This window comes from Gopherus evgoodei, chromosome 10 (assembly GCF_007399415.2).
Source record: "Gopherus evgoodei ecotype Sinaloan lineage chromosome 10, rGopEvg1_v1.p, whole genome shotgun sequence".
NCBI classification, from domain to species: Eukaryota; Metazoa; Chordata; order Testudines; family Testudinidae; genus Gopherus; species Gopherus evgoodei.
Genome location: NC_044331.1, coordinates 71,432,442 through 71,453,096, shown reverse-complemented (window position 1 = coordinate 71,453,096; position 20,655 = coordinate 71,432,442). Strand labels below are relative to the sequence as shown.

The window sequence follows — 20,655 nt, the reverse complement described above, 5'->3', positions numbered from 1 at the left end:
AAAAATTCATCACTCATCTGTTTTGGGAAGATTTTTTAAGGTGGCATTTTTTTCTCTGCCATCAGGAATATGGTATAGGGGGATGGGCAGAGTACTTCACCTGTTTTCTAATGGGATATTAAGCCCTGCAAAGGTCAGTCTATTGTAGAGTTTTATACAGTGTTTTATACAAAAATCTGCAATATGCACATCGCCAAACATACCAGAATACATTTATTCTATTACCAGAAACCTATTTTCAAGGTTCTTGCAGCTCTAGGAGTTTTTCATTAACACCCCAGACGGGGATTTTCTCTGCCTCATTTTTCTAATCCATTGGTTTATACAGGTGACTAATATATCTGTAACAAAACCTAATAAGAACTTTTCTGCATTGGTTAGGTAGCCAGGATTTGCTGGGCAAACAATGTACAGAGAAAATAAAAAACAAAACAAAAAAACCCAGACAGCCCAGTACCCCACATTGCCTCTAGGGGACAGCAGCCGTGGTTGCTTGCTCCCCGTCTCCTCCCCAGCATAAAGACAAATTCGAGCCCATTTGGAAGATGAAGTCTGGCTATCGGAGCTGAACAGACAGCAGCTGCTTTCTCTTGGCACACTGACCGCAAATGGCCCTGGCATTTTTCACCCCGGGTATCCTCCAAGTGACTTGCATGGTGCTGTTCCTTTTCCATTTCAAGTCAGCAGCAGGTAAGGTAGATCTGCTCCTTTCTCAGTACAGGGCTAATGAGCCAGGGGTCATTAGAAGCAGTCCTAAAAAGCAATCTTGTGCTGCTGTAAACACAGCAGCAGCATTTATTTCCAGGCAAGCTCAGAAGCAACTGAGCATTTCTAATGTTTGCATGAAAATAAAATGCTGTATCTGCATTTGCAGCAAAAGTTGCAGTGTCATATTTATCCTACATATGGAAACAGTCCTGCATTTGCAGGGGAACAGATTGGATGAGAGATCTTTTTCCCGTTGCTAATTTCTGCAGTGCTAGGTTTCTGTTTTTCCTAAGAGTGATAAAACCCTACTCCGAAACTGAAGGAGATGTGGTTAAACCTCCTAGCTTGGTTATTTATAAGGATGACTTTTTGTTTTCCTGTTCCACAGTGGATTGTGTATTCGTTCATCCTGCTTGAATAGCTGGAGCAGGTGTGAAGGGAGTTGCACCCTCAAGGGACACCTTCCCAGTAGGAAGCTGGCAATAATGAGCAAGTTCTCTTACAGAACAAAAGGGGGGAAAGGGAGGGGCAGCTACTTCTGCGCTTTTTAATCCATAAACCTCATTCAGCTCCCACTCCTCTTCATGGTGAGGCTTGGCAAAGCTGGGAGGACAAGAATGAGTCTGTCAACCCCCTTCTATATTTGCTTCCTAACTGGGATGCAGTAAAATATCTCTGCTCCCTCACTGCTATTGCACCCAGTGAGTCACAAAAATTAAGACAGCCCACCTCTCCCTTTGCTCCTTCATAGCATGGCTGTGTTGCATCTTACATCAAATGGTATGAGAAGAGAGTCAGGAGAGCTGGGTTAAATACTCCACTCCACCACTTATGCATTGTGTGACCTTGAGCCCCCTCTCTCTTAGTTATCATATTTCAGTAAGACCCATCCCCCATTTCTTTTTGATATCCTCCACTGATTTCTGCTATTTTCCTCCATTTGTGCTTCAGCAAAATGGACAGTGAGCTAAGTCTAACTTACATAGAGAAATAGGAGCCATCTCTCTCCATCTAAGTTTTTAAAAGATTACCTGCATCAAGAAGGAGTTGAGTTTTTCTAGTTTTGCACCACCACATTTCTTTCTACTCCCAGCCATTCCGCAAGGGCTTGAGTTCCCCCACCCCCTTTCTCATGCCCCTTGAATTCCGGGGTAACCTTCACTAGCATATGCAATTTAGGCTGTGGATGTTTCCTTTAAATTAGGGCCCTAGACTGGTTCTTTCCCAGGCTGGGAGAAGTGGAGAGAGGAAAGGTTAGTAATTGAGGACCATAAAACAAACAAAAAAGTATGTTCTCCTTCATACACATAAGGCTAAAGGAAAAACCTGTATTTTTCTTGGGTTTAATAAGGAAATAAGGGGATTAAACCTGTAACACATACCTGGTTTTGGGGACACATCTTCAGGCCAAAACTCTGCTCACGGAAACATTGATTAAGCGAAGGGTGTAGCTAACAATGACTATTTATAAAGATGAGTTCTGCAGAACAGCATCAGATGTGCTCACACAAAATTTAGTCTTTGCAGTGAAGTTGTGGTCTTTTTATTTCTTTTTTTTTTTTTAATGAAGCAGGGGGTGATTGGAAGAAATGGAGCTACAAAAGCCCGATCCAAAACTAGCAGGAAGAATGAATACAGTTGGGGAAAGGGATTCCCTGGGTTAAGTTCTATGATATTAACTTGTACAGTATTGCCAACTTCAAGAGATCAAAAATCATGAGTTGGACCCTCAAAAATCATGAGATTAAAAGTCACCCTATTGGGGGTCAAAGAAGATTTTATTGTGTTGTTTTGGTCAGTCTCTTGATTTAAAAAAAAAAACAAAACCCTGCCCATCCTAAGGGCGTGTACATTTGACAATTTCCCACTCTCCCACCTGTGCCGGATAAGGTGATTTTGACCCCAATTGCAGGAGCTGTCACCTCCATCACCTGCCCAGCACTTTATCCTGCCCCCCCAGTCCTCCTTCAGTTCTCTCCTCACCCAACCCCTCCAATTCAGTCCCCCTCACTTGACTTCCCCAGTCCCCATGATCACCACCCATCAGTTCAGCCCCCCTTCCCCATTGACCCCTGACCCCAACACCCTCAGTTCAGCCTCCCAGCACTCACCCCATCTGCTCAGAACCCACCATCAGTACAGATCTCCACCCTATCAGCCCTTACCTCCTCACATCAGCCCTCCTGCTACCCTCCGGCCATAGTTCAGCCTTTCTAGTCTCACCTCTGCTCCTCTTCACCCATCCCAGGCCTCAGGGTGCTGCAGTAGGGTCCCCTGTCCCACTTTCCAGACTGCCAGGGGAACGGCCACCCGGGGCTGACAGCGGGAGCCACACCCAGCCAGGGTAGAAAAACAATCCTGAGATTTGAGAATTCTATCACAAGATCATGAATGAGGCTTCATTTTACTTAGTGATCGCATCTCTCACAATAAACTTGCGACAGTTGGCATGTCCATAGGACGTGTGCGCTTCGGTTTCTGGTTTGCGTTGCAAAATCCACAATGGAATAATGCCTGTTATTTTTGTAGGCTTAAAGTAAAAGTGGTCTTGTTTCAAATGCAGAGACTGGCTCTGTAATGATTTCCCAAGACCAAATCATCATACCTATGTCCATAAGACAAATTCTGCTCTGGTGATAAGAGGCTGAAACACCAAGAGTTTTAATGCATTTGCAAAGGTACTTCGGCAACTAGTGGAATTTTCCTAATCACCTAGGTGCGTAAATCCAATTGATTTCAACTGGAGTCAGCCACTTAGGCACTTTTGAAACTCCTGCTAGGCACCTATCTGCATTTTTAGGTGCCCAAGTACCTTTAAAAATCTGGCCCAAGTTTGTGCCTGCTTCCACCAGCACTGAATTTGCCCCTGTACTTTAAAATTACAAACCACTTTAAGGGAGCTTGGCCCAGGTGATCGCTGAAGCCTGCATTTTCCTCTGCACCAAATCTTTCTCTTAACTACACAAAGATTTTTTTCTCCTCAACATACAAAGTTGGTGTAAAAAGTGTGTTCAGGCTTGTACAGGAACACCTCACTTAACGTTGTAGTTATGTCCCTGAAAAATGCGACTTTAAGCGAAACAATGTTAAGCGAATCCAATTTTCCCATAAGAATCAATGTAAATGAGGGGGTTAGGTTCCAGGAAAAAAAATTTCACCTGACAAAAGACTATATATATATATACACACACACACACACAGAGTATACGTTTTAAACAAACAATTTAATACCAGTACACAGTGATGATGATTGTGAAGCTTGGTTGAGGTGGAGGAGTCAGAGGGTGGGATATTTCCCAGGGAATATCTTACTGCTAAATGAACTAGCAATTGACTGAGCCCTGAAGGGTTAACGCTCACAACACTCTATAAGACAGCAGGAAAGGAGGGAGGTCAGACAGAGACACAAACCTGGGGTGTCAGAGAAAAAATGCACATTTCCCCTTTAAGTAGCTGACCCCAGGCTTAAGTACATGACCTGTTAATTAAATCAGCTTGCTGAGAGGAAAGCTACTGCCTAGAAGCTCCCTCCCTCCATCGTGTGTCCCCCCGCTCTATGAAAGATGAGGTAAGTGGGGTGCAGGAGTAGGGGAGAGGGAGAGACACCCTGACGTTAGCCTCCCTTTCCCCCCCCCCCGCCCCGTACAGCAAGCAGGAGTTTCTGGGAGCAGCTCCAAGGCAGAGGGCAGGAGCAGCACATGGCAGTGGGCGGAGGGACAGCTGAACTGCAGGCAGCTGCTGCACAGGGAACATAGGGAAGTGGGAAGCTTATAGGGGGCTGCTTGTCCACCCTGGTTCCAACAAGCCACCAGCTAGCTGCAGGGGACTGCTCTTCCTGCAAGCAGTGGACAAAACAGGCAGCTGCCAAACGAGGTTAGAAGGGAGCATGACACAACTTTAAACGAGCATGTTCCCTAAGTGATCAGCAACTTAACATCAAAACTACGTTAACTGGGATGACTTTAAGTGAGGAGTTCCTGTACATGGTGACACAGAAAGAGAAAAACAATCCTAAAATGGAAGGCGTTTGCACAACTTGGAACAGACCCTTATCAGGAAGGATTTGGTTTAGCTTGTAATGTTTCAGAAGTCAAACAAAGCTGGGGAGGGTTTATTACTTTACAGATATGTTTTGCCCCTTCTCTACGTATACACTTTTATTTAACCAACTGCAAGGTCCAAATCTGGATCTAAACTTCCCCAAAGTTTTGTGAGTATTCTGATCTAGCTATTTGATTTGGGCCCCTCTCTATTTTTTAACATTTCCAGGACCCATTCCTATGGAAATGTATGTTTTTCATTGTGAATTGTTTTAATTCTAAATAACATATAACTAGTCATGGAGCTAGAGAGGAGAGTAATGTTTATACATATATTTTTAAATACCAATGTGCAGTGCCTGTTCAGAGGCTTAACTGTGTTTAGTGCAATCGGGTGCTAAAACCACATAATTACAGCACATTAATACTTTTTTCACATGTTTGATCACAGGGAGAAATATATATAAAAACACAATGACTTTTGTTTTCTGATTTTACAGTGCAGTATGTTCTGCAAATCCACAACAATGGTCCCATCACAACAGGAGCTCAAGCTACAATTCATGCCAGTTTGAGTATGAAGAATGATGATCTTGCATTCATTAGTGACCTAAAGTCCTATCATTTTAACTGGATGTTTACCCCTCTGACTTTGATTGAGAAATCAGAGCAGCGATTTAACTCTATGATTAGAGTGACGGGTGAATTTTCTGGAGACTTTCCCATTTCTGTCTGGGCAACTGAGACACACTGTTGGTTATGTCAGCCCATCGCCAAAAGCTTCACAATGCTTCATATTACAGGTAAAATATCTTTGAACAGCTCATTCAAGTCTTCACACCTTCCACTGAGATAGGCACTGCGTATTCTGGGATTCAGAACAGTGCTAGCTACAACCGTGTTTAACATGGCTTCTACTAGCAGGATTCTAGAACAGTTTTTTTGACAGGTGGACAAAGATATTTTTTGCCATGAACTGTGGTCACCAGACCATGCTGTAGACTACCAAAGACAGAAAATCAGTAACATGATCACTTGCAAAAAAAAAAAATCCCTGTGCCCACTACTCAAGAAAACCATGCTAGAAATCTGATGTTTGAGCAGTTGTACTTCACATGTTTCTGCTAGTTGTAGCTCACAAAAGCTAGAGCGAGCCTGGTATGGATCAGGCGTATTTTATTCTGTGAAATCTAGATTTCTGGAGATGCAGATTGTTGCTGTCACACTAGCTCAGCATATCAGTTCCAAACTTGAGTTGACCTCCAGCAGCAGCAGCAATCTACAAGTTTCCCCTTTTATCAGTCACATCCAAATTGTGCACAAGACATGACTGAAATAGGAATATCATGAGGCCATCAGCATGGTAGAGCTATTATACTTTGCATAAAAGTATTTTGAATAACTGTAGCTGGAGCACAGTTGAAGGCGTGGCTACTGTCACAAGCGGGACTATGTAAAATAGCACCTCTGTTGTTGTTATTATTTGTATTATCGTAGCATCTAAGAGCCCAGTCACGGACCATTATGCGAGGCATTGTACAAAGAGAACAGACGACAGTCCCTGCCCCAAAGAGCTTACACGCTCAACAGATCTGATCATGTGGCTATTTAGAGTCACATGATCTGATTTTACTGTCCAGTGGACTCATCCTCAGGAATGTTGGGTGGGCCTGTGAAAGAATTTTCTCCATCATCCCTAAACATAACCGATTCTTGTCTATCAGGATCAGAATACTAGCCACAGGGAACACCTGCAAATTTGGGGGAGGGTTAGTGAGATCATTCTTTGAGAAACACCTCAAACTTAACCAAGCCATTTTACAAAATGAGTTTGAGTGTGCACATAGGATCTTTCAGTCCTCTTCTGTCACTTACTGCCAAAACAGAGCCTATCTGCTTATTCCTTTCAATCTCAGTGCTCAGTTTCCATCGGCTTATGTTTTCAAGGCTATCTTCACAAGGAAAAGGAAGAGAAACTTTTTAACCTATGAAAGCTAAGATTCACCTTTACCTTGCCAGTTTCCCCAAGCAAGCAGGCCCCCAAGCACTGGCTTTGCAGGGCCCAAGGAAAAGCTCCAATATAAAAAATAAGTCTGTTTAGTTTTGTCTCCAGTTAGTTCTGCAGAGTCAGTCCCAGCCTGGAAGCGTGATTTTTCATTCTAGCTTCGTTTGCTGATTGAGAGATTTGTTAACAAGATAGCAGCGGAGGCGGATTAGGGGTGTGTGGCCCTGGGCCAGAATAATTGAGGGCCCCAACTCTGCTTCCCAGCAGGCATGCCGGGCGGGTGGGGGGAGTGGAGCAAGCCCCCAACCCCAACCCCGCTTGGAGCACCAGGCGTATGGAGCCTAGGAGCGTCCCAATTGGCCCAATGGCTAATCTGCCACTGGATAGCAGAATCTATGTTACAGATGATCCGTCTAACCTGTCTAGTTATCTATAATAAGCTTATCCCTTGGAATCTGATCAGCATGATCATGGGCCATCTAGAGAGATCCCAGCCCAATTTTTCATATCACAGGTTGCACTCACAATGCTGGCCATTATGGGTATGTCTACACTGCAGTTAAAAACCCAGGGCTGGCCCATGCCAGCTGACTCAGGGTCACAGGGCTGCTTAAAGGCAGTGTAGACATGTGGGCTTGGGTTGGAGTCCAAGCTCTAGGACCCTGTGAGGTGGGAGTAGGGTTGCCAAACCTCCAGGATTGGCCTGGAGTCTCCAGGAATTTAAAGATTAATCTTTAATTAATTAATTTTAAGATTATGTCACGTGATGAAATCTCCAGGAATACATCCATCCAAAACTGGCAACCCTAGGAGAGTCCCAGAGCTTGGGCTGCAGTCTAAGCCCAAATGTCTACACTGAAATTAAACAGCTTCGCAAGCCCAAGCTTCATCAGCTTGAGTCAGCTTGCACAGGCCAGCTGCAGGTTTTTAAATGCAGTAAACACATCCCTAGACTATCTTTCAGCCTATAAACCAGGTCAGCAGCCTTTGAGAAGTGATATGCCAAGTCTTCATTAATTTAAGGTTTCGCATACCAGGCCAGCAGTGGGCTGAGCGGGGCCAACGGCCAGGACCCCAGGCCGGCTGCGGGCTGAGCAGGGCCAGCAGCCGGGACCCCAGACCAGCAGTAGGCTGAGTGGGTCATCCCGCTGCTGGTCTGGGGTCCCGGCCGCCAGCCCTGCTCAGCTCAATGCCGGCCAGGGTTCCGTCCATCCAGGCCAGCAGCAGGATGAGCAGGGCCAGCGGCCAGGACCCTGGATGGCAGCAGCATGCCACTAAAAATCAGCCCATGTGCTGCAGGTTGCCAACCCCTGCTATAAACCAAGCAAATATGAGGATATCATCACTGAGAGACATGAAATTTCAAACTTCACTATGCTGTTTGCACAGAATCACTTTACATTGTATAACTGTATTTTAAACCATTATAGGATTGTATATAGCATGTCAGTCATCCACAATAGTAAAAATTTTCTTTTCCTATACTTTGTTTTAGAGAAAGTATGTATTGGTTAGATCAAGGGACAGGGAGTCAGGACTCCTGGAGTGAAATCATTGCCCCATTGAAGTTAATGGCAAAACTTTTCTGGACTTATATGGGGCTAAGATTTCCCCCCTTGGATTCTATTGCAGGCTGTGTGACCTTGCATAAATCATTTAATCTCTACCTACATTTACCAATCTGTGAAATAGGTATAAAAATGCTTACCCACCCTCCCAGGGATGTTGAGAGATTAAAAGAATTAATGTTTAAATGAGGCTTTGAGATTTGTAGGTAATACTATGAAAGTGAAATACAGTCTCATTATTCTTCCTTTATCATCTTCTTCTGCAGAGTTTATAGTAGGGAATCTTACCATTGCACAAATAGAAGACAATAGAACATTTGTCGAACAAGGTTCCAGTTCTGCCACAGACACTCTGACCCTGATTTCTTTCTTTCTTCATGATCCGAGTAACTATTTCAAGTCGGCATCATTCATCTACAACTGGGATTTTGGAGATGGGTATGTCCAGTTGTTTATTTGTGGAAAGGCTCTGGATGCTTCTAGTAAGGATATGTAACACACTCCTACACTCACAATGTTCAGATAGTCTAGGAGCTTACAAACAGTTAAAAATGTAGGCTTTGGCCTAGGATCTGTCTCCAAGTGTCATTATTCTACTTAGGTGCTGATGTGTGCTGAGCTTCCCCAAACTGGAGGGGTGTTGAGATTCAGGCTTTTAGGTTAAAGTCCATGTTTCATTAGAGAGGGTATGCTAGTGCAAATACATAGTGCTGAACAAATAATTAATAATAAATATATGTAATGACTTGAGCATGTTTTTCTGCTTACAGAATCTCCATGAGCAGATTGCAATTTTCTCAAGTGTATTTTTAAATACATTTGAAGAATCGATTGTATTCCCTTGGTTGTTATTGTACAGTATCTAGATATTACAATGACTGGCCATCTATAAATACCTGAGATAGTCACATGGTGCTGTTTCTGTTCTCTGATTGGATGAGTGCATTAGCACTTCTGGCATGAATGTTTGTGTGCTACATTTCAGGTTTGATTTTTTTTTAAATAGTGGCCCATATTCTTTTACCAAAGAATTTAGTTTGCCTGTGGCACCCCTGCTTTACTGACCATAATAAAAGAAATAGTAGATCATTACCACCCTTTCTAATTCTGACCCATGAATGATATTTAGGGATGATTGTTTACGTTTTTCAAGGAAAACAATGACACAAAGAAAGAAAAGCATACTGGTGGGCCTAATTCTGATCTCACTTTCACCAGTTTGACATCAGTATAAAACTGATAAACTTCTGGGGAGTTAGTCCTGATTTACATTGGTGTAACAAAGAAGACTCAGACCTTCATGTATCTAAAACATTCAATGCATGCAGTTTCTGAACAGAGATGATGCTGATTCTAAATCTTTTCATGCTACCCATAGAACTCAGCTGGTAACTGAAGAATCCTTTGTCTACTATAATTATTCTACGGTGGGGAATTGCAAGGTACATCTCAAAGTTGTAGCTGAATGGGAGCAAATTGAGAGTGCCACACATGAAAGAAAGATTGTGCAGAAAACGGGAGATTTCACCACCGAATTGGAGTTGCTGGGTAATTATAAATGGCGTTGGATGCGCAAAACAGAACTTCCTGCATTGTTGCACAAGCTGTAGTATAATGTAATTTCTAGACCTTAAGTCGAGCATGATAATTAAACAGAATATGGAGCTCTTTAATAAAGTATTGCATCAGACCTATGGTTTAAGAGAGCTTTTCGGTTTTTTTCTTCAAATGACCAGTTTTATTATCATCAAAATATCCCTTTTCAAAAACAAACATTCAGTACAAAAAATTTCTAAATTTTTCATTTTTAATGAAATTTATTTATAAGGTTTCTAATCTGAGTTTTTTATCATAACCATGATAAAAAGATTTTATGTATCAAAAACCTTTTTTTAGTAAATAGTCAAATACATTTTTTGTGAAAAAAATGCAAAATGTAAATCTTACAAAAATATTTTGAATTTTTAATGATTATTTTAAAAATTGTGTAATAGCTCTAGTTACATTAATTATATTGATTAGCTCCGCATAAGGCTAATTTATGTTTGCTTTGGCATCCAGAGGCCATAGCAAAGGACAATTCCTAAATGCATGAAATTAGGCTTGGCAGAATTTCATTTTTATTTTTTGATAATTTCAGCAGATAATATCAATGTTTATTGTTAAGCGTTTTTTTAGATTTTCAAAGATTTACATTTTTACAGATGCAGGAAGTTACTGGGAGGAAGTACGGACAATGGTGGGGTCAGACCATAATTATTTAATGACACTAGATGTTGAGATTCAAAAAGCTAATGCTTGTAATGGTTAAAACACAAATTGTCAACCTCACACTGTCAAAATATACAAAGAAAATATCCTAAATCAAACTCTAATAATTTCTCAGGCAGCACTTTTCTTACTTTGCCTATCTGTGAATTTTAATGATCATTGATGGAAATTTTCTTTTGTTAGTTTGTGTATATATGGTGAAATCAACATTTACCGATAAAAATCTAATCTTTCCAAGCCTAAAAATAAAAATAATCAATTGTAATTTTTAAAGATAACTGACAAAACATACTAGTTCACCTGAAGCGATTCTATTTATTAGCAAAACCAAATAATGATAAATAAATATCACTGATGTGACTAAAATAAGCCAGCCTAGAAAAGTATATAAAACTTTCAGTGTAAAACAAGAAATTGTTTTTGATTTTAAAGCCATAGTTTCATGACTTTATCACACTGTTCTTTCCAGATGCTGTTAAAAGTATAAATGTCATAGGCTCCAGAGAGACTCGTGTAATGGAAAACTTAAGTTTATCTCTACATATCAATGGCAGGTAAGTAACACACAAATATCCTTTGCTATTAAAAAAAATTGTTTTTTAATTCTGATTTCCCCAGTGTGTAACCCATTGTATGCTGCAGAACTGATCCTAGAAAGATTTTCTATGAACAAGATATTACTGCACATTACTTGTTCATGACTCTAAAAATCTCTCATACTGCAATAGGTTGCAGGAATGTAGATTATTAATAAACTGCACTTCTCTTCAGAGAATCCCCAAGTGCTTTACACACAACACAAATGTTAATGAAAATCAAAGAGGTTGGTGAGAAGAGAAACAGAGAGCAGTAAAAAGGAAGGAAAATAAGGGGCTTTTTAATCTATGCTCTGGACTTTTCTTCCTCGTTGATCCCTATCACTAAAGAAACCTGCACGCCGCATGTAGGACACACTAACCAAAAGGCACACCAGGGCTGACACTAGGGAGTGGTAAGGTTTGGGTTCTGTTTCAGCCAGGTAACAGCAGCCGCAAGGTGAACCAGGCAAGAAGAGTCTGAGCGGCAGTAGACCCAGAAGGGGAGGAGTGAAGGGAAAGAACTGGATAATGGTGAAGAAGTTAGCCAAAGACAGCTGGTTCTGGGGAGGAGAGAAAGCTTACAGTGCAGAGGTTGGTCTCGGCCCTCTTCGCAGTTCACCACTTTGGTGCATTTAGTGGTGCATTGGGATAAAGGCTCAAGGCTGTAAGAACACAAGCGTGGCACACTCAAGTTTAGCTTTGCAGACGCTCTGTCAAGCTGTGTGACAGTCTTAGTGAAGGAGATCTTTTAAGATAGGGAAGGAGTTTTGCAATGTCTTGTTGGAAAACTTAACAGAATCCTTCATCAGCAGAGAGAGATACTGAACAAACCTGGCTTAAAATTTATCCCACAGCAATAAGTCTTCCTCCAAGTGAGTGAGACTTGCCAGTGAGAGCTGGCTGGGTTGATACAGTGTTGCTGTGTGCATTGCAAATCATAGAATTCTAGGGTTAGAAGGGACCTCAGGAGGTCATCTAGTCCAACCCCCTGCTCAAAGCAGGGCCAGGCCCTAGACAGAGATTTGCCCTAAATAGCCCCATCAAGGATTGAACTCACAACCTGGGGTTTAGCAGGCCAATGTTCAAACCACTGAGCTATCCCTGGAGGGCAGTAGCACAAGTACAGGTGTACATAAGGCTCCTGCCAGGTGCCCAAACTTTGTGACACCAGGACATCACTGGTAATTTGCCTGGACAGAAGTCATCCTCTGTTGAACCAAACAAGACTTCTCATGAGCTTACACATTTGCAGGGACCGGGCCTAGATTGCATGCAAATTAACATAAATTGTAAAAAATGTTTGGCAGGTGAATTTTAGACCCCTGAAACAGGGTTTTAGAATGAACAACCCAACCACACCCTAAACTCTAGTGGAAGAAATAGCACCAATATATTTAAAAGAATATAGGTGATACAAAGCAGCAATGAATGATAAATAAACTGGTCTAATTAAAATCTGGCCCGAGGGGATGGGATTTTTATGACAGAAGCAGAACTCAAAGTGAGCCAAGCAAAAACTGACCTCTTCGCTCAGCAATGAATGTGCTGCAAGGTAGGAGGAATGGGATGCTGATAAAAAGGATCAAGAAATGATAAGTTTATCATCAGAATCGAAGTCCAGAGAGCAGCAGATGAGCCTCCACAGATCCATGTAGAGCAAAGGTCTGAAAAATGTAAATAAAGAGCACAAGCAAAACACAGCAAAAAGCTATATGGCCAAAACGTGGTGGAAATGGTGGTGTACCTTGATGTCTTTCTAGCAAATAAAGAGCTTTGTGCCATTGCTTTAAGATGATGCTGTGATTTACAAGCTTTATTTACCTTTTGCCAAGTCTTTAATCCAAATAGTTGTGTTAAGCTCATCTGTTGCTCTTTTATAGGCTTTTTATGAGCAGAGGACATACATGACAATCCTGGGTGTGTCACAGCATCACAGACATTGACTTCTCTCGTTGTCCAAGGAACAAGAAAAATAGCATTTTCTGACTTCTGGGAATGAAGTCCATTTCTGTTTGCCCTAGTTGAGGAAGGGATGAAAAATAAAGAGACACGTTTTTATAATATTTTACCTTTTCAACACCTTTCATGCCAACTCTTCCTGAAGCACTTTATAAACCATATATACCCTTGTGAGGATTCTTTCACTTGCCACTGAAATCCAGCTACATGTGGGGTGGAATAAAGCAGGTATTTAAGGACCTAATCCCATGAGATGCTAAGCATCCTGTGCAAGTCAGCGGTGGTTGAGGGCACTCAGCACCTCAGAGGATTGGAGCACAAAGGATTGGAACCTGATTACATTCTATATACTTAGATGCTCCTGCAGTTTTATCTGGAGACAGTAACAGTTTTCACTTCCTATATGACATGAAGATAGTTTCTGTCTAGATAAAACTACAGGAGCATCTAGGTATGCAGAATGTAATCCGGCAAGATGCAATTTGGCCAGGGCTCTACGATTAATACCCCTACTTTTGTTAAAAACCACATGAGATCGTTAATTGCCGCAGGCAGTGAGGACCTCAGTTTCACATTTAATTCAAAAGGCAGTACCCATGGAGATTGTTCAAGGAGACATGCACCTTTTATGCATTGCCAGCACCACTTCTTGCACCATCTTGGGTTTCCTTTGAAGGTTCCCTATCAGAGTGTTTCCTGACTCCTGCTTAGTTGGTAAGCTCTGATAAAACCATACAGGCCGAAAGACCCAAAGCTTCCAAAATGAATGGGTGTTTTGGATAAGAAGGAATGCAGGACTGGACCCCGAGGTATATCTTCAGGCTGTGGAACCAGTTTTTCCCCTCCAATGTCTAGAGGGGATTCCTTTTCAGTCTTGGCGGTGGAATGTGATGATGAAGATGATCAAGGAAAGGCTGGTTATGTAGCATACCGTGAAACTGATGAAAACGATAATAGGCATCCACTTCTGTTTGTTCGCAGAATGTTTACATAGGAAGTCCGTTCTCCGACCTCAGTGCTAGGGTTGAATTAGGACTAAAAGTTAGCAACATAGGAATTTCCAGACGGGATCACACCAAAGGTCACTCTAGTCCAGTATCCCATCTCTGAACGTGGCCAACATCAAATACTTTAGGAGTCCTGGTGGTTTTCAATTTTTAAAATATATTTCTTAGATGTTACAGCATTTCATAATGGTAAATGGAACTGACTTACAAACAAAGCAACCTGATCGTAACAAATTTTCATAAAGAAATAAAGGAATCAAAGTTTAGTTTTCTATTAATAATAGTATGTTATTCATGTCCATTCAGACAGCTGCCCAATATTCAGGAAAATGTTTGTGAATTCACAAATTTCAGCCCCAATGATTGTTCATCCAAAAAAATAGTAACAGAAGTTTACTTATTATCCTGTCTCAAAGCAAAAACCGTCACTCTGTGTGGAATGATTCACAATCATGAGTGCCAACCCCAGGGCAGACTGTCAAAAAGCAGGGCAGACACCCCAAACTTGTGGTATGTTCTATAATTAGATTTCACCATTCTAGTAACTAATGTGAACTCCTGATGCACCATACCAGTCTTACCATAAAGACACAGGCAGGCCCCTTGGGCACTCCAGTCTATCTTGCCACACAGGCAAGCTGGACTTAGTGATAAATGGTCACATACACCAAAGGTCACAAAATATTCAGGTTGCTTCCAGTTGCAATAGACCAGTCACTTACCCCAGGTCAATTTCTACCTCGGATCTCACACCAAAGACAACCTTTGTAGCCAATCCTATAGTAAACTAATTAAGGACTTATTAAGTAAAGAAAAGAAATGAGAGAGTTATTTACAGGTTAAAGCAGGCAACATATAGGCACAATTGAGTTATAGTCTGTGGTTTCCAAAGGTGACAGAGATGTAGTAATCTGTCCGCTGAATGTCTTTGAGGGCTAAACCAGGTTGACCATGGAGATCTCCGCTTTTTACCACCCAAAACGATTGGTGGTACCTTTATCGCCAGGAGTGCAGCTCCCAGGAATAAAGCACTGTCTACGCTGGCACTTTTCAGCGATAAACTTTTGTTGCTCAAGGGGGTGTTTTTTCACACCTCTGAACGACTAAAGTTTTAGCGCTGAAAGTGGCAGTGTAGACACAGCGTTAGTCTTGATAGTTCTCCTTCATGAGTGGAGGGAATCACTCCTCCTGTCTGAGTTTACAAGTTCAGAGGAGGCATTTTTACAGTTATAAAGCAAAACTTATAGTTTACCTCTATAGCATGGGATGCAGACACTACAGGTAGCATTAATGCATGCAGCAATTTACAAGCATTTTATAGAGTTGAAACACTAAACCCATCTTTACAAGTCTAGCACCCAACCTGAACACTAACATCCAGGTGAGCTACGTCTGGTCTCCAGCTCTGAATCTGTCAATGCTCAGCTGATGCCTACAGACCTGGCAAAAGCTGGCACCTGGTCTACCAGCATCACAAAAACAATACCACATGATTTAGGTGATCAGTGTCACAACACAAAAGACAAATAGTCAATGTTTGCCAAAAACCCATACACTGAAAATCATTCCATCAACCCCTGATCACCTCTCTCTCCCCAGCAATGTTTTGGCATAAGAATAATTCATGCTATTGCAGAAATGAGGATTCGTTAATGTACCAACAGAGCTGGGAAAAGTCTTAGCAAGTATTAGGACATTTTCAAATGGTGTAAATCAGTATAGTTCCACTGAAGTCAAGGGAACAACACTGATTTATGCCCGCTGAGACTTTGGTCCATCATTCCCAACAAGAGGTAGGCTGAGCCATAATAATTGTAAGTCCTGAATTCCGATGCGATCTGTGTGTGTACTGCTGTTCTTGCCTAGGCAATCAGAAACTGTCATTCATATTCTGTACACAAAGCTGTCTGCCCCACTAGCCTCTCAGGCATTTGGCTGTCAGGTCTATATAAAATATCCATGGCTATGTAAGTGTTATGAAGACGTGTTTAATAGATAAATATGTGTACAGTTACTTAGTTCTAGCCTTTGTTCAGTGCAGTATTACTACTTACACCAACCATCACTGTTTTCAAAGTTCCTGTGCTATTTAATCTATGTGATTCATGCATTCCTATTTCAAATAATTTTTTACAAGCCTCTGCTGAATTTTTTCCTGGTCATTTCAGCCCTCCACTCACCTTATGCTGGCTCATAAAGGCTGAATGTATTCCACTTGAAGAGGAAAAGTGCCATCTAGTGGTGATTAATGGCTCCTCCTACAATTTGAGCCATACCTTTCGTAATGCAGGACAATACTGTCTCAGCGTGAGAGTGGAGAATGATGTGAACATGTTGCAGACGTACCATGAGATTAAAGTGTGGCCAACAGGTGAGACTTGAGATACAGAGGAACTGCCATGTTGGCTCAGATGACTAGATGTGCCTTTGACAGTAGCCACTACCAAAAGCTTCAGAGGACAATGCAGAAAGTTTCTTAGTGGACAGTTATGGAATAACCAGCCCAGAGATGGTTTCTTCCTCACCCTGATCAGCTAGAGGTTGTCTTATGTCCTGAAGTGTGAAGGTTATATGCTCTCGCTATCTCTTTTTGTTTTGTTTTGTTTTGTTTTGGGGTTTTTTTTGTTTTTGTTTAAATTTCCTCTCTCATATAACTGATGTTCTACTCCTTTTTAAAATTCTAAGTCTCAGTGGTACCTTGTGAGTTCCATAGGATGACTGACTTGTGTACAAAAATTATTTTTATCAGTTTTAAATTTGCTGCCTTTAAATTTCACAGGTGGCCTCTAGCTCATGCATTGTGAGAGGCTAAACAGGACATACAAATTCTCACATTCCCTCATATTAACCTCCTCCTTAAAATAAGTCCCAGTCTTTTCAGTCTCTTTCTTTATAGGGAAGTCTTTCCAGGTCTGTAATTATTCTTGTTGCCAATTTCTGCCCCTCCAACCCCCTATCCCATCAATCTCTGTTATACACTTTTTGGGACAGGGCAACCAGAACTGAAACCAGTTTTCAGAGATCTGTAACGGACCAGGACTGAGCAAATGGTAAGTGCCAGGTGGGGAAGAGAGGATGGCCAGGGCAGCTTGCTGGAGCATTAGTGAGAGAATGCCTAAAAATTCTCAGGAGAAGGGATAAGAGGGCAGTTCAATTTCCATGCCCTTTAAGACACTGGCTTACACTGAGGGCTGCAAAGCCAACCCACCCTCCAAGCTTATGAAGGAGGCCCTGGCCACACCTCATTCCTGCCCACCTCAAGAGCATGCACACAAACACTCAGGAGCTATCTGCGCACCTTGCCTTTGTGCAGACCATGCAAGGGGAGAAGGAAAGGACTTTTACAACCTCCCATGCCACCACTCTGTTCTCTCATAACAGCTGGTCCCCTTCTGGTCCTCAGTCATTGGCCTGAGCTAGCCAGCAAAAGTGCCAGCTTGTAATGATGCAAGCACTCGTCGAATAGACCTGTGGCTGAGACCACCACCTCATTTCATGAAGCTGCTGGACAGCTAGCAGATGGGAATTACTTTTGGTTGCTACAAAATTTAGACTGGATTTGAACCAGTGGCCTAGAGGTTGAAGGTTCTGAATGCCATGGCCAGTTCAGAATCCAGGCAACTGCGTTAAGAAGATTTACCAGCCCCATGTGAGGTTTGTTCTGATATCTTCTGCTTTACTTCACTAGGAGACAGAATAGGTAGAATATTTTTACAAAGCAGGCTTGCTGGGTGGAATCTCTCCCTGCCTTAGCATTTGGATTTTCTGATGATCCTGTGTATTCTCTTTTCTGCCACTTCTCTGGGCCCAATGCTCTGCACACCTGGAGGTGAGGAGAGATCCAGGGGACTTTATTTCACTTTTCTGTCTCCTGCTTCTGCACCCTTCGGGTCAGCAAAGGACTGATTCAACTCTTGGCATAACTTAGGGCAGGTTCAGGGAGTAGCCTGGGAAATCCTCAGGTGCCTACTTTAGAGCAACTTCAAGGACCCTTTGTGTCCCCGGTGTAGTCACAAAGTATGCTTAAAATGCTACATGATTGAGGAGGGAGGAAGAGGAAGTATATTTGGCAAAGTGAAGGCTGGTTTAAAAGAATTGAAAACAATCTAGCAATACACCACAATGATTCAAATACAGCTGTGCAATTTGCTTTTTTTTAAAATAGTGTTTTGGGGAGAATAACCTGTGCCCAACTCATGTTACTCTTTCATTCTACCCAGTCTTAAAGTTTCTTCACCTAGAATGGCCTAATCTCAGTGCATTATATTATACTGGACACATTCCTTCTTTCCCCAGGTATTCACCCGGCTTTCTTTGCCCTGCCATGTATTGCTCTGATTTCAGTGATGCTGGGATTTGTTATATACACGACCTTCCGAAGCAGCTCACAGCAGAAGGATCTTGTGGAGGTACAGGGGTAGCATTGCTTTGCAGTGGGCAAAATAATTCAGAACAAGCCACTGGATGAATTTCTAACTCACCCCTTTTTTTGTTGTGTTTCCTTTTTTCCTGGTTGCAGATTGCTCACAAACAGAGAGTGATTTTCTCAGTTATATTTGAAATTATTCACTGAATAGTTTCACCAAATTATTCTTGGTCTATAGTTCACTCCACAGCAGTTTCTTGCGTGAATTCACTATTAGAAATTTGAGCTGTGTAAGCGGTCATTTAAATCACGTGGCAGGGCTCTTTGTCCTTATTGGATGACAGTAACTCATTGATTCAGGCTGCAGTGCAAATTCTAGTGGGAAATCGATTTAAAATTGAATTTTCATTAATATTCTCCAATATTTTCTTGTTCTGAGGGAAGGGATGGATTGCCTGGGGAAGGTGCAGGGGGAGCATTCACAGAAGGACATATCCTGGGTAACCATGCGTGGATGGAAAGAAGGAAGGTAGTGGTAGTGGGAAAGGAGGTTGAATAGTAAGATAGTACCATTCTACCTAATACCATGTCCTAAGTAATCATATGAGCATATTTTGTAACCTTCATCCACCCATCCTCCTATTTTCTTCACCTAGTGGAGTTTTCCCTTGTGTTATGTCTATAATTAATATGTACGCTACTAGGGTCAGAAACCAGATCATCCTAGATATTAGAACTCTACTAACATTTTGGACAGTACCACAATATAAATAATAGGCCTGTTAAGAGAAAAACCGACTCTGGCTCCATTTCTGATTTTTCACTTGCTAGAGTAGCCCTAAATTTGGAAATGACCTCTTTTATATTGCTTTTCAGGTAGCTGACTTTGATTTTTCTCCTCTGTCTGACAAAAATCCCTCTCCTTCCGATTCCAAGTCAAACTGTGGTCGAATATGCTGCAGGTCCTGTTTCCTTCAGCCACCTCAAGAATATTGGGAGACTGTCAGGGAGAGCCACAGACTCCTCCATCCTTTGTACAAGCCAGTCAAAACTTACACAGTGTGAAGAACACAGCTTCATTTGGTTACGTTAACTGCTGACCTTAACTTTTCCCTTATGATGAGTTAAAAGCCAAGTGCTGCATGGATGGTTCATTTTTGCTGGTACATTGAGAGATTAACTACTTATTAGGCCCAATGCTAAAGAGTACTTCATTGTGTAACTTAAAAGGAAATGAACTGCAATAAAAGTAGCTTCGCATATTTGAATTACACAAGTATATATCTTACAGTAGAGAGCATTGCCGAATCATTTAAATGCAGTATGTTATTCTTATGAGGGATTATTTTATGTGCAGATGTTTGCCAAATCCACTCCCCTTTGTAATTTATCTGACCTTCCCCCATCACTCCCATCTCAATGCTGTTCGTTTCAAAGATGGAAATGCTCAAGACAAAAAAGTGCCTCTCTCTTTTTTCACCACCGTACAACATTCAGTTTACCAGGAGACTGACCCAGGTGAAATGCTGTTACTGTAATACATATTAATACTTAAAAAGAAACCTGTTTGTTCTCCAGATTGGAACATTCTTACTCCAATACCCTTCTCAATGAACCAGACTCCGTAATTATTACATTGCTACTATTAAAAGGACCTCAATTTTAGCAACCAGTATTCACCAGAAACATAACAGCTGATGTTGCACTGGTGGAAACCTGCAGATACTAACAACAGATACAAGGTACTGTGTGAGGATATTACATGACTTAAAAGGTGCTGGGTTCGCAATACATTGTTGATATAGTGCAATACTAAGGTTTCCTAGCCTAGGAAAGGTGCCATCTTTCAGATGAGGCATTAAAATAAGGTCCCTTTTGCCATTTTTAATCTCTACATAGTCATCGAAGTTCCCGCTGGCATTCTTCGGAGACAACGCAATCAATAGGCTAAAACTAGTGCTGGCTGTCAGTGCCCCTTAGAGCAGGTTCTGCCAGGCAAAGCTGTGTGAACTCACTGCTTAGTGCATACTGGCTACTACCTTTCCCGCCTTCCAATTCACTGCACTACTAGCATTTAACTTACTACTGTACTGGAGCCCTGAAGCACCTTGAAAGAGTTTACATAAAATGAAATTCTGTTCCATTTCTTTCCC

General features: G+C 41.8%; 1 protein-coding gene across 1 annotated transcript; it reads left to right on the top strand.

Annotated features, from left to right (window-relative positions):
* The first annotated feature begins 488 nt into the window (after positions 1-488).
* On the top strand, positions 489-19,936 carry TMEM130 (transmembrane protein 130). Its single transcript, XM_030578304.1, has 8 exons — positions 489-690; positions 5,249-5,551; positions 8,588-8,759; positions 9,700-9,869; positions 11,062-11,146; positions 16,305-16,507; positions 18,433-18,545; positions 19,379-19,936. Exons 1-8 carry the CDS (start codon positions 609-611, stop codon positions 19,565-19,567), a joined length of 1,317 nt encoding a protein of 438 aa, XP_030434164.1. The 5' UTR covers positions 489-608; the 3' UTR covers positions 19,568-19,936.
* The last annotated feature ends 719 nt before the right edge of the window (positions 19,937-20,655 follow it).